General features: G+C 39.0%; 2 protein-coding genes across 3 annotated transcripts in view; one reads left to right on the plus strand and one right to left on the minus strand.

Annotated features, from left to right (window-relative positions):
- Positions 1-5,938: 5,938 nt before the first annotated feature.
- On the plus strand, positions 5,939-10,164 carry LOC134358192 (steroidogenic acute regulatory protein-like). The gene is made up of 7 exons (XM_063070185.1): positions 5,939-6,015; positions 6,205-6,321; positions 6,937-7,082; positions 7,618-7,776; positions 7,885-8,069; positions 8,160-8,253; positions 9,362-10,164. The coding sequence occupies exons 1-7, from the start codon at positions 5,952-5,954 to the stop codon at positions 9,470-9,472; spliced, it is 876 nt and encodes a 291-aa protein (XP_062926255.1). The 5' UTR covers positions 5,939-5,951; the 3' UTR covers positions 9,473-10,164.
- Positions 10,165-12,957: 2,793 nt separating this feature from the next.
- The window catches only part of LOC134358453 (A disintegrin and metalloproteinase with thrombospondin motifs 14), a 242,619-nt gene continuing 238,815 nt past the window's right edge, over positions 12,958-16,761 (minus strand). For both annotated transcript variants that reach the window (XM_063070692.1, XM_063070691.1), the window contains one exon: positions 12,958-15,048. In XM_063070692.1, the coding sequence (XP_062926762.1) occupies positions 14,432-15,048 (617 nt within the window). In that variant the 3' untranslated portion in view covers positions 12,958-14,431. The remainder of the gene's footprint in view (positions 15,049-16,761) is intronic.

Below are 16,761 nucleotides of genomic sequence, written 5' to 3' on the forward strand. Positions count from 1 at the left end.
AACGCCATGTTCCCTTGTATTGAGCAGTGGTGCCCTGGGGAAGAGGCACGGCTATCCACTTTATCTATTCCTCTTAATATCTTGTATACCTCTATCAGGTCTCCTCTCATCCTCCTTCTCTCCAAAGAGTAAAGCCCTAGCTCCCTTAACCTCTGATCATAATCTATACTCTCTAAACCAGGCAGCATCCTGGTAAATCTCCTCTGTACCCTTTCCAATGCTTCCACATCCTTCCTATAGTGAGGTGACCAGAACTGGACACAGTACTCCAAGTGTGGCCTAACCAGAGTTTTATAGAGCTGCATCATTACCACGCGACCCTTAAACTCTATCCCTTGACTTATAAAAGCTAGCACCCCATAAGCTTTCTTAACTACCCTTTCTACCCGTGAGGCAACTTTCAGGGATCTAAGGACATGTGCCCCCAGATCCCTCTACTCCTCCACACTACCAAGTATCCTTCCATTTACTTTGTACTCTGCCTTGGAGTTTGTCCTTCCAAAGTATACCACCTCACATCTCCGGGTTGAACTCCATCTGCCACTTCTCAGCTCACTTCTGCATCCTATCAATGTCTCTCTGCAATCTTCAACAACCTCCTACACTATCTACAACACCACCACTTTGTGTCATCTGCAAACTTGCCAACCCACCCTTCTACCCCCACATCCAGGTCATTAATAAAAATCCTGAAAAGTAGAGGTCCCAGCACCGATCCTTGTGGGACACCATTAGTCACAACCCTCCAATCCGAATGTACTCCCTCCACCACAGACCCTACGGAAAACCCTGGCAATTCTGGACAATGTTTCTCCCCCTCCGAATGCCACCTTGGATGAACAGAGGAGCACTTTTAGTAATAGTCTAAGACAACTGCACTGCTCCAAATAGTGCTATATGAGGTCATTCTTACCCTCGGCCATTCGGCTCTATATGAGTCAACCTATAGCTGGGGAAGTGATGATCCCCTCTTGTTAGACTGTTTGAGGTAAGAATATTTATTCTTTTTTACTTTTAATATTTGTATATTTGTATATCTGTGCACTTGCAATGCTACTGTGATACTGCAATTTCCTTTGGTATCAATAAAATATGTATGTATGTATCTATGTCATTGACTGTAAAGCTCTTTGGGATACCTTTAGATCCTGAAATGTGATTAGATTCTGGTTAACTGAATGAATATTTTCTTGTGGGATTTTCTTTAAAGAATTGCTTGTGTAAACTCCGTGTTAATTCCTTGAAGATTACAAGTATTTTATAAAGATAAATTATTACTGATTTAGGCATGAGCAGATCAGAATAAAACACTGACATAAAAACATCAGCATCTGTGTCACCACCCAGTGGTTAGCTCCAGATATTACAGTGATTGACATCAAAAGTAGACAAAGACATGTAGATACTATTCAGCCAGATTAATAATGACAAAGTATTGTAAATGAATAAATAAATCTCAAAGAGACACAATCTTATAGCTTTATTAAAAATGTCTTTAGATTTAACCCTCCAGAATTTGATATTTAACTTGTGAATTAAAGAGTAATCTGCAGGTTACCTCTGTGAAAATCAGAATCAGATTTAATATGCCATGAAATTTGTTAATTTTATGGCAGCAGTATAATGAAATACTTGATAAATGAATACAGATAAAAATAAACGAGTTACATTAAGTATATTTATTTATTTATAGGCCTCTGTTAGTCTCGTGAATCCATGGATTTGAACTTTGGAAGGTTTCCAGGGCGCAGGCCTGGGCAAGGTTGTATGGAAGACCGGCAGTTGCCCATGCTGCAAGTCTCCCCTCTCCATGCCACCGATGTTGTCCAAGGAAAGGGCACTAGGGCCAATACAGCTTGGCACCGGTGTTGTCGCAAAGCAATATGTGGTTAAGTGCCTTGCTCAAAGACACAACACGCTGCCTGAGCTGAGGCTCAAAGTAGCCACCTTCAGATGACTAGACCGATGCCTTAACCACTTGGCCACGCGCCAACACGTTAAGTATATATATTTTTAAAAAGTAGTGAGGTAGCGTTTGTGGGTTCAATGTCCATTTAGAAATCAGATGTCTGAAGGGAAGAAGCTGTTCCTGAATCGCTGAGTGTGTGCCTTCAGGCTTCTGTACTTCCTTCCTGATGGTAACAGTGTGACAACGGCAGGTTCTGGGTGGTGGGGATCCTTAATGATGGATGCCACCTGCCTATGCACTGCTCCTTGAAGATGTCTTGGATACTATGGAGGCTGGTAGCATGATAGAGCTGACTAATTTTACAAGTTTCTGCAACTTATTTTGACCTTGTGCAGTAGCACCCCTCCCAACCCACACCCACCCCACCCCCATAACAGAGGTGATGGAACCAGTCTGAAAGCTCTCCACTACAGTACATTTGCACAGGTTTTTGAGTGTTTTAGTTGACAAACCAAATCTCCTTAAACTTCTAACGAGATATAGATGTTGTCTTGCCTTCTTTATAGCTGCATTGATATGTTGCATTCAGGTTAGGTCCACAGAGATATTGACACCCATGAACTTGAAACTGCTCACTCTCTCCATTTCTTATCCCTCTATGAGGATTGGTTTGTGTTCCCTTGTCTCACACTTCCTGAAGTCCACAATCAGCTCTTTGGTCTTGCTGATATTGAGTGCAATTTGTTGCTGTGACACCACTCCACTAGTTGGCGTATCTCACTCCTGTACGCCCTCTTGTCTCCATCTGAAATTCTGCCAACAATGGTTGTATCATCAGCAAATTTATAGATACCGTTTCAGCTGACCCCTAGCTACACAATTGTGGATGTAGAGAGAGTAGAGCAGTGAGGTATCACACGTCCCTGTGAAGCGCCAGTGTAAATTGTCAGCAAGGTGGGGATACTACTTCATCAGATTGTACACAGATTGGGGGCTTCCGGTTTGGAAGTCGAGGATCCAGTTGCAGAGGGAGGTACAGAGGCCTGGGTTCTGTCATTTTTCGATATGGACTGTTGGAATGGTGGTGTTAAATGCTGAGTTATAGTCAATAAACAAAATCCTGACATAGGCATTGTCCAGGTGATCCAAGGCTGCATTGAGATCATATCTGCTGTCGACCTATTATGGTGATACGCAAATGGCAGTGGGTTCAAGTCCTTCCTGAGACAGGAGTTGACTCTAGCCATGACCAACCTTCCAAACCATTTCATCACTGTAGATCTGATTGCTACTGGACAATTGTCATGGAGGCAGCTCATGCTGTTCTTCTTGGGCACTGGTATAATTGTTGCCCTTTTGAAACAGGTGGGAACTTCTGACTGTAGTAGTGAGAGACTGAAAAAATAGAATCTCAGATGAAAGTGAGAAGGTGTACAGGAGCGAGATATACCAGCTGGATGAGTGCTGTCGCAGCAACAACCTCGCACTCAATGTCAGTAAGACGAAACAGCTGATTGTGGACTTCAGGAAGGATAAGACAAGGGAACATGCATCAATCCACATAGTGCAATCAGAAGTGGAGAGGTTGAGCAATTTCAAGTTCCTGGGTGTCAAGATCTCTGAGGACCTAACTTGATTCCAACACATCGATGCAGCAATAAAGGCAAGACAGCAGCTATATTTCATTAGGAGTTTGAAGAGATTTTGTTTGTCACTAAAACACTCAAACTTATATAGATGTACCATGGAGAGCATTCTGACAGGCTGCATCACTGTCTACTCTGAGGGGGGTGCGGTCTACTGCACAGGACAGAAAGACGCTGCAGAAAGTTGTAAAATGCGTCAGCTCCATCTTGGGTTCTAGCCTCCACTGTATCCAAGACATCTTCAAGGTGAAGTGCCTCAGAAAGGCAATGTCCCTCATCAGGGACCCCCATCACTGAGGGCATGCTCTTTGCTCCATGTTACCGTCAGAAAAGAGGCACACACTCTGTGATTCAAGAACAGCTTTTTCCTCTCTGTCATCCAATTCCTAAATGGACGTTGAATCCATGAACACTACCTCACTTTTTTAAATATATATTATTTCTGTTTTTGCACTATTTTTAATCTATTCAATATATATATATACACACACACACACACATATATATACTTACTGTAATTGATTTACTTACTGTTTTTCTTTCTCTATTATCACGTATTGCATTGAACTGCTGCTGATAAGTTAACAAATTTCACGACACATTTTGGTGATAATAAACCTGATTCTGATTCTGAAAATATCTTTGAATACTCCCGCAAGTTGGTTGGCACAGGTTTTCAGAGCCTTACCAAGCACTCCGTTGGTCCCTGCTGCCTTGCAAAGGTTCACCCTCTTGAATGAAAGCCTGACATCAGCCTCTGAGACAGATGTAGATAAGCAATTAAAAATTCAGTCTCTTTGAAATTTTGTTTTAAATATATTGCATATTGGAAGAGAAAGGCACCAAAAAGGCAACTCAAATTCCAAGCATTATGAAACAATATTTTAAAATGAATCACACAAGAAAATGCTAATTTAATTAACTGCCCAATTAGGCATCATACTGTGAAATGGGACTTGAGACAATCCTGATGGTAACTCAAATATGGAATGGTTGAAAACACAATAACATCCATTGAAACTCCAGGAACCATCCATCCAGAGTTGGTCATCCTAGTTTTGACCAACAGCAACACACACAAAATGCTGGAGGAACTCAGCAGGCCAGGCAGCATCTCTGGAAAAAAGTCCAGTCAACGTTTCGGGCTGAAACCCTTCGGCAGGACTGGAGAAAAAAAAGCTGAGGAGTAGATTTGAAATGTGGGGGGACGGGAGAGCTGAAACTTGGAAGGGGAGGGATGAAGCAAAGAGCTAGGAAGTTGATTGGTGAAAGAGACAGAAGGCCATGGAAGAAACAAGAAATGGGGGGGCGGGGAGAGGAGCACCAGAGTGAGCTGGTGGGCGGGCAAGGAAATAACATGAGAGAAGGACAAGGGGATGGGAATTGGTGAAGGTGGGATGGGGTGTAGAGGCATTACTAGAAGTTTGAGAAATCGATGTTCATGCCATCAGGTTGGAGGCTACCCAAATGGAATATAAGGTGTTATTCCTCCAACCTTAGTGTGGCTTTATCCTGACAGTGGAGGAGGCCATGGATAGACATCAGGTAGCCTTCAACTTGATGGCATGAACATCGATTTCTCAAACTTCCAGTAATGCCTCCACCACTGCCCGCCCACCCTTTTCACCATTTCCCATCCCCTCGTTCCTCTCACACGTTATCTCTTTGCTCGCCCATCACCTCCCTCTGATACTCCTCCCACACCCCCATTTCTTCTTTCTTCCATGGCCTTCTGTCTCTTTCACCAATCAACTTCCTAGCTCTTTGCTTCATCCCACCCTTCCAAGTTTCACCTATCGCCTGGCATTTCTCTCTCCCCTCCCCCACCTTTCAAAGCTACTCCTCAGTTTTTTTTCTCCAGTCCTGCCGAAGGGTTTCCGCCCCGAAACGTTGACTGTACTCTTTACCATAGATGTTCCCTGGCCTGCTGAGTTCCTCCAGCATTTTGTGTGTGATGCTCGGATTTCCAGTATCTGCAGATTTTCTCTTGTTCGTGATTTGACCAACAGCAAGTTTCTGGCATGTCTTATTTTTATTGCCAGGCAGGATGACATGCAATTTAAATGTCCATGAACAAGAACACTCGAGCAGGTTGCTGAAAAGTTTGGCATCAGTCTTCTCTGATAACAATGAAACAACATGGAAAGTCATATGCCCAAAGTGAGTAATTTTTTATCACGCAGTTCTCTGCATTGTATGAAATCTATCACAAAATCACCTGCGTAAAACTTCACTCATTACTCCATCTGCCGTCCTTGAAGGCTGTATTCAGCTGGTGAGTAATTATCCACACATTCTTATCAAAAATTCTGGCCTTCATACAATAAGTATAAAAGTGGAACAACACTACAAATGAACCATAAGCTCAGAACAGAGCAGGAAGTCGCACAAAAACCATGTTGCCAGCAGTATTCAAATTATGTTGTGGCATCTCATATCAGCACTTCAGGATCATGACAGGTAGAGACTTGCAATTTGTTTCCAATCTGCTTTCTTACGCTAAAAACATAAAACAGCAAATAATTTTAATTCAGCAATGTAGTAAAGCTGTTATTCTGTAGTTAAGAGGGCTATATGGAACATACTTCATAAAATGGAGGAGTCTTTAGGAACTAACCTGCCCATTATTCAATTTCCTTTCTCTTGCAGGATTGAAGAAAACTGCAGTGGTTACAATAGCACAGGAACTGAAAAGTATGAAAAGAGAAGAAAAAGTTCTGCCGAGCATCATTAATACGCTATCTCAGAAAGAAGACTTCCATGAAGGTTTGCATCTACTTTGGTACACAGTTTATATATTGCTGAGGTATTAACACAAGACTATATTTACTATTAGGTGTAACACATGCTTTGCTGTTCCTGCCTTTTAGTGGTATATAACTTAACGACAACTGAAATAGCTCATCTTTATTTGAGCAATATAGAAGGCTATCTTTTTTTAGCGTTTCTTAACCAGGGAAGGGATACATTTGACTAGATCACATGATTGGATAGCTAATGAGAAACTCCTATTTAATGAGATAATATATTTTTGTTGAGCAAGTGTATTAAAGGACAAGGAGCCCAAGCAAGTAGATAGTGCAATGTTAGAGAATACAATGAATAGCTGAAGAAAGCTTAGGGAACTGAATGACCTATCCCTGTTCCTTTGAAAATGCACAATCCCAAATGAAGGCAAGATCAGATTCTAATCTCTCTATAGCTCACTTGTCAGAGGCAACCATATACCATCGAATATGCACTGTATAGCTATAGCTGCTGAAAAAATGTTTCCCAAATAAGACACTAAATAAAGCAGAAAGGCATTGAGAAGGGAAAGAGTAATGAGTTCATATAGTCATGCAAATTCACTTCTCTAAACAATATTTAATTTTATCACAGCTATCAGGGTAGAAGATGAAAAGCAGACAATAAACAGCACTTTGAACACAGAAGAGTTGTCATATGTTAAGCAAGGGGAAGAAGCTTTACTAAAAGCACGAGAGATCTTAAAACAGGATGCTGGATGGACAACGGAAATCAAAATGGTAATTTTCTTATTAATGGATCTTGAAAATGAGCATTAAGGGGAATCTGATAGTTACATTGAAATAAGTTGCTGAGTTCGCCAAGCCTCCAAAGAGGAGTGTGTAAGACATTTTGCTTGGTCTTAAGTGTTCACAGTTTTATGGTGACAGAGCACTGGTTTTAATCATTTTTGATAGTAAGTGCCATGGATTTAAAAGAAGAAAGGCATTGGGAAGGGAAAGGACTCTGAATTAATAGAAGATATTATTATAATTAGAACTGTTTATGAAATTGGTCCAGTGATGGATAAAAGCCATCTGGGATCACTTTGACTACTTCCTTTATACATTTATGTGTGAAAATGTCAGAGGACAAGATCAAATCCACCTCTAATGCTTCCTAGGTTGACTTATTTGCTAACGTTTGACATAGGCTCAATAATGAAGAATGGCAGATTGGGTAGAATGTTGGATAAAAATGATATTGAGAGGTTAAAGATGATGAAATTGCGAATGGCAACCATTTAGAAACAGATACCTGCGTTTTGTTTTGCAGAAGAATGGTGATAATGTTGCAAGCAAGATTCTACCTGGAACTGGAAAGGTTTTCAAGTTGGAGGCGGTATTGGATGCAACTGTAGAACATGTGTATTCAGAGCTTCATGAAAAAGTGGATCAAGTGAGCTCATGGAATCCAAGTGTTAAACACATACAAGTAAATTGTCTCTGCTATGTTACCCCCACTTTATGACATTCAAATCATATAGGATTGCTTGCCCTGAAAAAAAAGTTGTCTAATGTTTCTTATAACGTTTTTTTTTAGATCCTCCAAAAAATTGGTGATAAAACCATAGTAACTCATGAAATCATGGGAGAGACAGCTGGAAACACCATCGGACAGAGGGACTTTGTGAGTGTAAGATACTGCAGGAAAGAAGGATTATGTTATTACTTGGCCGGAATAGCTGCAAAATCCAAGTTGATGCTACCACAGAAAGGCTTCATTAGGTATGGATTAATAGCAGTTATTGACAAGATCTATTGCAAATTACTGAATATATGAAACATGGATTTCTAAGATATGTTTTCTAACAACAGAGCTGAAATTGGACCATCCTGTATAATATTATGTCCTGTGAGCAACAACAAGAAAAAGACTCAATTTACTTGGCTTCTCAGCATGGACCTTAAGGTTAGTTTGCGGCTTCACCTGTGTAAATTTCTCCAGGTTTGACTCTCACTGTTTTTCTTGTCAGATGTAATAGCATTGTTATAATACCTCCCCCAAGTGTCTAATCTTACTGCATAACTCAAATGGTAAAAAAAAAATGGATCCCACCATTCTGGCTGGGCTGTACTTGTCAGAAGATTGTAGGAACTGTATTCACAGCTTTCCAATCAGCAACACAAGTTACTATGGATTAAGTGTTTAAATAGATTTCACCCAGTGTGGTGGTCTTAGATCCCAGGGAATAGCAAATACAGCTGCCGTCTCACAGCTCCAGTGCTAGGTTTGATCCTGATCTTCAGTGTAGTCTGTGTTTGCATGTTCTTCTTCTCACCATGTAGATTTCCCCAGATGCTCCAGATTCCTCCCACATCCCTTAGATGTCCAGATTGCTGGGTTAATTGTCTCTACTATGTTACCCCTAGTATGTAGGTGAGTGATAGAACCCATGAGTAGCTGATGAGAATGTAAGGAGAATATGATTAGTATTAAATTGGTTGCTTAATGGTCAGCATAGACGTTGGGCCAAAGGGTTTGTTTCCACTCTGTAGATCTGACTCCATCTATGGCACATGTAACTCTCCAGTGGCTGTGGTCACTAAACCAGTGCAGAATTTTACACATAATTTACACTGGCCCAGGGCGAAGAACAGATACTGGTTACAAATCTGGGATGAATTAGCAACCAAGTCAAAAAAATACTCTGGGATCATCCTGAGTTATTTGGCTTGTTATCACGTTAATAATCAATTTAACTACACTGCATATGTTTGATATGGAACTCATCACAAGGAATAGTTAAGTCACATAGTAAAGATTAATTTAATTGGCTAGCTAAGCACATGTGGAAGAAAGGAAATGCTAGGTAGAATTAGGTTAGTAAAATCAAGAGATTCCTATAGAGCATAAATTCTTGAGTTGACTGGCCTTCTGTGGCATACATCCTCTGCAAGTTTATGTAATTTACTTCGCAACTGTTAGTTCTCTTATTTCTACTATTAAGTCAACTAGTTTCATATAGTTAATGCAATTCCAGAGCTCATTCCTTAAACTTTTTGTTGTCTTTTTACAGGGTTGGCTTCCAAAAGCCCTTATCAACCAAGTTCTGTCACGGGCACAAGTGGATTTCGCAAAACACTTGCGCTTGCAGCTCTCTGCCAATTTGACATCCCAGTTGAACTAGTTAGGAGGAACAAGAGAAGTATAATTAGAAATGGAGTCACAAGGGACCACCTTACATCTGTTTGTGCAACTTAACAGTCGATCAAAGAAGTCATGAATCAATGAATGCTATATGCTATATGATCAACTCATGATAAAACGGCCGAGCAGACTCGATGGGCCGAATGGCCAACTTCTGCTCCTTTGTCTTATGTCTTATGGTCTTATGGAATTGCAGCTTTGATACTAGATACTATATCTGCAAATTATTTCAAGTGCAGGCTTGTAAAGTGAGAAAGACAATACTTTGTGAAACTTGTGTGTGATATGTACAACATATTCATTCCATAGCATATCAAAAATATACTATTTCAATAACTGCTAGGATTTCAGAATCTGCAATTATCACTTAGAATTTAAGTGAAACAAATTCTGACGACTGACAGTAAATGAAAGAGAATTAATACAGATCTTGCAATGGTAATGAGACTTGCTGCTGGTTTTATGATAATGTTAACTTATTTCTGATTACTTGAAAGATTTATCAGAAAACTATGAATTCATAAGATTTTTATTTGTTTACTACAGTATATTAAAAGTTTTCTGGCAATGTTTATCTTACCAGTATTAACTGAGCTTTAAAATAGTGAAAAACTGGGAAAAAAATGGCGTCTTGGGATGCAGAATTTACTGATGGTTTGTAACCCAATGAAAATCAACTCAGTAAGCACTAATACAGCTTTCTTGATTGTCCACATCCAATTAAGTGCTTTTTGAGTCTCAGTCAACTCTTCTCATTGTCCTTCAAGCATTCCTTCATTCATTCAGGAGAAAGCTGCCCCAGCTAGCGTGTTTTTTTTGTAATCTTTGGTTGCTGTTGAAATTTTGTTGACTAGTGACCTTTCTAGGACTGTTGGCTTGTGCTGTGGTGGTGGTCCTACATGCAATTTTTGTAGGGAGTAACTTGGAGAACTTCCAGTGCCCATGTTGCCCTTATTCTTCAAAGTGGTAGAGGTCACATTTGGAAGATGCTGACTTAATAGCCTTGGTGACTTTCTGAATGCATTTCAAAAATAAAACAGCTACAGAAGGCCAGTAATGGAAGAGTAAATGAGATACTAATCATACATTTTTATCCAAGTGATAAATTGTTGGGATAGGCTCCTAACTAATACCTTGATGTCAACTAAGATCTCCTTCATCTACCTCCACATTACATAATTCAGCCCAAGCTTTAGTTCATCTAACTAATGAATTTTTCATTGGTTCCTATTGTCCCTCTACACTGGATTATTCTGATGTATTCCTAACTGATCTTCACATTCTATCAGTTGTCATGTTAAAATTTCAGCCTCGGTTTTAAATCCTTCTGTGGTTTTCCACTTCCTATCTCTCCAATTTATTACAACTCTAATCCCATAGTACCTGCCTTCCTACTGTTTCGAATTTTTGATTAATCTTAAATTTAAGGTCTTCACATGTCTTCAGTCTTCCCAAACTACAGCATTCCCAGAGCTTCGATTTAAGGCCCAAATAGGAACCATGCTGGTACCTGGGAATGTCCAAGGCTATATAAGTGATTTTGCAAGGGAATCCATGGTGGAAAAATTGATCATAATCTTCCTTTCAACTTGATATGAGAAAAGCAATAAATAAACCCTGATCATGTTCAGAGGAGGTAACCTAGCCACTCTCAGCACCAATTTTAACTGTCAATACCTGCACCTGAAGTACATCTGATGCACATCAGAATCAAGAGTGTAGGGCCATATTTAGATATTAATGGCAGACATTCTTAGAGCCATAAGTTCTTGCATACATAAATGAGGTATCCAACCCCTGTTTCAGAAACCCTGTCAAACCAATCAGCTGAGAATTATTTCCTCCATTCAGGAGGGAATTGTTTGCAGCAAACAAATCTTGGGCACTGAAATCCACTGAGATGTGTCTCCTTTTGAAGCTATGTATCACTTAACTGTGGTGTCAAGGAGGCAGCCAACTAAACTTTATGCTTTTAAAATGGGCAAACTCCCTAAGGTGGGAAGAAAGGCATGAGTACCCTGGACAACCCATGCAGTTGATGTAAAAAAGAAATCAAGCAGCATCCGTGCAAAGGCAAACTTATGCTTCAGGTCAGGGATCCTTCAGCGTAACTGGGGAAGAAAAGAGGGATTACAACATGCTCAAGGGAGAAATGAGAAATACCCAATCCTATGAAGGCCATAACAGCTGTTTCACATCTGGAAACTGACCTCAAAATAGGTAAGATAACCAGAAGTAAGGTTGTCATGTTCTGTTAAACTCAAAAATTGGGCTAGGATCATTGGATCAGAACAGGTGGTTCATCACAGCTTAAATTCTGATGTTCAGTATGCCAATGAAAATCCAAGTAACCTTAATTATCAACTAGCCTGATGTTAGGACACTGATGGAAATATACAAAAATAGGATCCTGGTTTAAAAATCAAACTTGTAAGGTGTAACTGAATGAATTCTCAGTAGGCCTGAACCTTATTCATCCATGTGGAACATGTCAGAAATTCCAAGGGTAGGTCCAGCTTACTGGGAGCAAAAATTGATGCATTTTGTTGTGCAGATGTTCAGCCTACATCTTATAAGTTCCAGACAGCACTTCACTCAAAAAGTAGATAAACTCTATCAAAACTAGAGAGGTAAAAACTCTTATATATCTTCAAAATTGATATGATCAAAATCCATTGGGAAAGGCTAAATACATCAATCAAGTAGATTCAATTTAACAAAATTCTGTTAATCTGGCACAATCAGGACTTCAGTCATGCCAAGTCTGGCAGATCTTTTAGACTATAGATAGTATTTCAATTGATACTCCGATATATTTTAAAATCCATTTTTACACAATATGCCAATACATTTTCCATCAAACAAGTTTAAAGGGAATGCAGGAAAGCGCATCCTGGTAAGTTTCAAGGGTGTGTGCAAAACAGAACAAGGCAAGTTTCAAGGAATAGCGGGGAAACAGATCCCCAGCATGTTGAAAATAGTTTGGAATTGTGTTAAAGTGAGTGTAGGAAACCAGGGCTCTGTTGTGTTACAACAGGAATGTGAGCTTCAGAGAATTGAAGGGAGCACGTGAACCTGGACTCAGGGAAGTGGTTGCTGAACAATTGCATTTCTGAACAGGTAGCATATTATTGGAATTTTATTGTACTTAGACCTAAGGCAGGAGATTGGGGCTGAGAGGGAAATGTATCAGCCATGATGAAATGGCACAGCAGACTCAATGGGCCAAATAACCTATTTCTGCTCCTATATCTTATTGTCTTGTATATTACAATGATCAGAAATATTAATTTAAGTATAGGCAGCAATATTTATCAGCAATGAATGCAATCTTTTGAAAGGATGAGAAGTACATTAAACTATTTTAAAATTATAATTCAGTCTGTAAATTATAAAGAGGTGGAATTTCCAAAACAACTTTTGACCAAGATATTGAAATAGCATTTATTACCAATCTTAGCATGATCTATCAGTAAACTAAACAGTGATTTAAGAATGCAAGGAATCTATTATTTTTGCATATTTTGTGTTAGTTGCTAATCAAATACAATGTTCAAAAACACAATCATGATTTAAGTGTTGGGAGTGAGTAGAAGAATTAAACAACTCACTAAGTGCTAAGTGTACTGTGTTTTCCAACAGTTCTCAGTTACTTTGAAGAATACACTGATACAAAAAGTTATTACTAATGCAATTAACTGCATTTACACTTAAACAATTAATAGTGGGAGGTCAGTCATGCACAGCACCAGTTCTAGGTCTTACATACATTCAGTCTGTAGTCTATTTTGGTTTTCATTAATCCAGTTCCAAAAAACTGTTTTTCATGAGGTCAGATAATATTTGTAGAGTTTAAACACTGTTCACATGCTCATGATAGACTAATATTTTCACAGTTTGGTTCAGCCATTGCACGGATAATAGGCTGCATGTTTAGATTTTATACAAGAATGTACAAGACCTGAAAACCCGTTTAAAATTTTACATGCAACAACTTTAAAGCATCTAAAATTTAAAGAGTGTAGACTTTAAAAAAAATCACTTCTACATCATCGAATGAGAATGCATTGACCGTTATGTGGAAATACACTTTGCACTGGCAATATCCAGTTGCTCCATAAATTAATATTAAACTGTTTGAACCTCCTTTCAATACAAGGAAATGATGATACAAATGAGGGGATATGGAGGCCAGCATTAATAAATTCTTTCAAAAATGAAAAACTGAGATTTCTTTTCCATTCAATAAATATTAAAATTAAAAGCTCTTAATTCATTTATGTACAGGAACTATACAAATGCAAAAAGAATGTAAATGTATGTACTCTGTAATGAATGATGTGCCAAACAGCAGTAAAGGCAGATCTGTACAAGCAACATCTAAATTAACAAAACAACCATCATTTACTTGCATATTATAAGCCTATTAACTTTTAAGATGCTAACATTTACATTATATACAATATGGATAAAAGTTTATCATTTAATTATCACAACATTATCACAAAAGTCTCGAAGAAATTTTAAATTGCATCATTCTTTATGAGAAGCAGTCATTCCATAAATGTGAGATCTTTTGTTTCAATGATGCTGTCAGAATGAATCTGTTGACTAAAGTGTTCATTGCATATTGAAAATGCTCAATGTAGTATCTTTATATTAAATCAACCTAATTTTGTATCCAAAGACGCTGACCTTTGCCATGAGGTGGTTGTTACCTTTTACAGTATCTGTACAATCATCAGTAACTTGAACGAAGATGGTCTAAAACTACTGATCCCAGCACACCTTTAACTGCAGCTTAAAATGAAACTGGCTGAAGTCTCCTTCAGTTGAGCGAGAGTATTAAGCAATTCATGAGTGCTATGTGTTAGCACTGAGAAGATACTGGAAAACCAGAGTTTATTTTAATGCAAAGCAGTGTTGTTGAATTGGAAGTTCATGTTGTGATGGGTGAGATTCTGTTGGCCAAATCTGCTTCTGATTCACCATCATCCCTTCTCTGTCTTGTTGTACTTGCTGAGCTCCAACTATTGCTCCAGGTAGTTGTACGAGGCAAAGTCTTGCCGTTATTTATAAACAACTGATGGGTAGTTGAAGAGTCAAAATGGTCCTCCTCTGTGCGTTGTGTTACCTGTTGAGCAGTAGGCAACCTGAATGTACTTGCAAAAGTGCGAGTATTTAGCCTATCAAAGCCTTTGGTAGTTCCCTGAGACTCTGCGACAAATATCTTGGGTGAAAATGCATTACTGCCATCAGTGTTGTCTGCTACAGTAAGAATTGTTGGCAAAGCCTCATCCTTTATAGTGGTCCCTCTGAATGTTGGATAATGGTTGTGAGGGGTTGGCTTTGTTGTTGTTTCTGGGCTGGGACTAGAATGGGTAGTGCCCTTAGAAATTTCAGTTCCTGTGGCAGCCTGAGAAACAGGAGGTGGTGAAGTTGGGTTTCTCTCTTTGCAGGATACACAACACAACTTCCGATACCCAGGAATGGAACAGTATCGAGCCAAAACCTCCATCTGACAGAAAATTGATTTATCACCAAGACATGGCTCCCCTGTGAATTGAATCAAAACAAAGTTAATTAGGTTTGTTAAAAGATAACTAAATTATGAATAACTGATTGATTGCGGATTCTGATTTTAAAAACTTAAAATTGTTTACTTATTTAATAGGAAATCAAAATACTGGCTTCTGTTGGAGCTGTATTCATATCAGAAGTTAAAGCAAAAAAAAAACCCCTAAAATTACCATGTTTAATTTTAGTTATAAACGATGAAACTTGAGATTGCAGAATCAATGTGGCCATGTGCCTACATGAAACTATATAGTAGCTGAAAATTAGATTGTCTGATTGCATTAACTTCAGCACTAAGCAAATGGAAAAATTATTGTCTTTGAATGAATTGAGTCAATAACCATCTGTTGGTTGTTTTCCATTGGTGTAGAAGTTTGAATCATTTCGAACACCTAATGTAATTTCTGTATCACATCTTTCCTTGTACACGTTCCTTTTGAACCACTATCTAGGAAATTATGCCACATGATTCTGGTCAACACCACACTGTTTGGCATTTGCAGGACATCTAGTGCTGTGACAAACTGGGACACCATTTTGATGATTCTAAAAGTTGCCTTTAATCCTTCATACCACTACTTCCCTCATCTCAAACAAGGAAGCATCACCATTTCCACACCTACCAAGTTCTGGCAGTGAGGGTCATGCCAATTCCACTGACGATTTCCATCCTAACTGATCGAGGTCCCAACAATACCCAACTGCGACCTAGAGGCTTCTGTAGGAGAACCATAGTGGTAACCTCTGACCTGTCCCAAACTTTTATTCTGATTGTCAATAATACCTACAGTATTTCCTCTCTCCACCAACATTACAACCCCCCTTAACACTCCTCCACCTCTGTCCCTACTGCAACCCTCTAACTTATATTGGACAAAACCAAACTCAAATTGGGTGCACTTTGCACAACAAGGCTGACGTTAAGTTTCCAGTCACTTGTCACTTTAACTTCCACCCTTCCCCACTCCAACGAATGTGTCTTTGGCATCCTATACTTTTCCCACAAAGCTCAATGCAAATTGCAGTGTCAGCCTCAACAATTTCTGATAACCAGATTTTCCAATTTATTTCTCAAATAACCAGTTCTGATAAAACATTATAAAATTGCAATTATTTCTCTCTCAAGACTTCCAGCATTTGTTTCTCCAGCAGTTACTTCACAGTTCTCTTTTCCTCCTGCAGTGTAGGATGAAATGGAACTGTCAACCAGCACAGCTCTGAGGCACCGTAAGATGGTGCTATTGAACAGAGATCGAGAGGATGCATGTCTCAACATGAAGCATGGATCTTACAATGTAACGAGAGCAGCTATTTGAAAAATGCTTAAAATCTAGAATATATTGTGGATCCTAAAGGTGAAGAGTTGATCTTTGGTTGGAATCCATGTGGAATAAGTCAGAACAGAAGATATTCACTAAATAATTAGACATGATATATCATAAGGTTTGAAGGGGAATGAAAACCAATGAGAGTAAATAAGGTAAAAACAAATAAAAATCCTAAATAAGGAGGGAAATTTCTTCAGGGAGGGCATTTTGAGAAGTGGTTTCAGAATTACAAAGTAGTCAAAAAGAAAATAACTACCGTCCAAGTCCCAAACCTAATATTATGGAAATAATTAATCGTTCTCAACAATACCCACGGTAAGTGCGTACAGAAATAGATCGAGTGGTCAAGAAGGTAGGTGGCATG

The sequence above is a fragment of the Mobula hypostoma genome, chromosome 18 (assembly GCF_963921235.1).
Source record: "Mobula hypostoma chromosome 18, sMobHyp1.1, whole genome shotgun sequence".
Classification (NCBI taxonomy): domain Eukaryota; kingdom Metazoa; phylum Chordata; class Chondrichthyes; order Myliobatiformes; family Myliobatidae; genus Mobula; species Mobula hypostoma.

Coding starts and splice junctions, on each gene's coding strand:
- LOC134358192 (XM_063070185.1), top strand. CDS start 5,952: ATGTTGCCAGCAGTATTCAAATTATGTTGTGGCATCTCATATCAGCAC. Junction 7,083..7,617: donor GGACAACGGAAATCAAAATG/GTAATTTTCTTA, acceptor TTTGTTTTGCAG/AAGAATGGTGATAATGTTGC. Junction 7,777..7,884: donor CAAGTGTTAAACACATACAA/GTAAATTGTCTC, acceptor GTTTTTTTTTAG/ATCCTCCAAAAAATTGGTGA.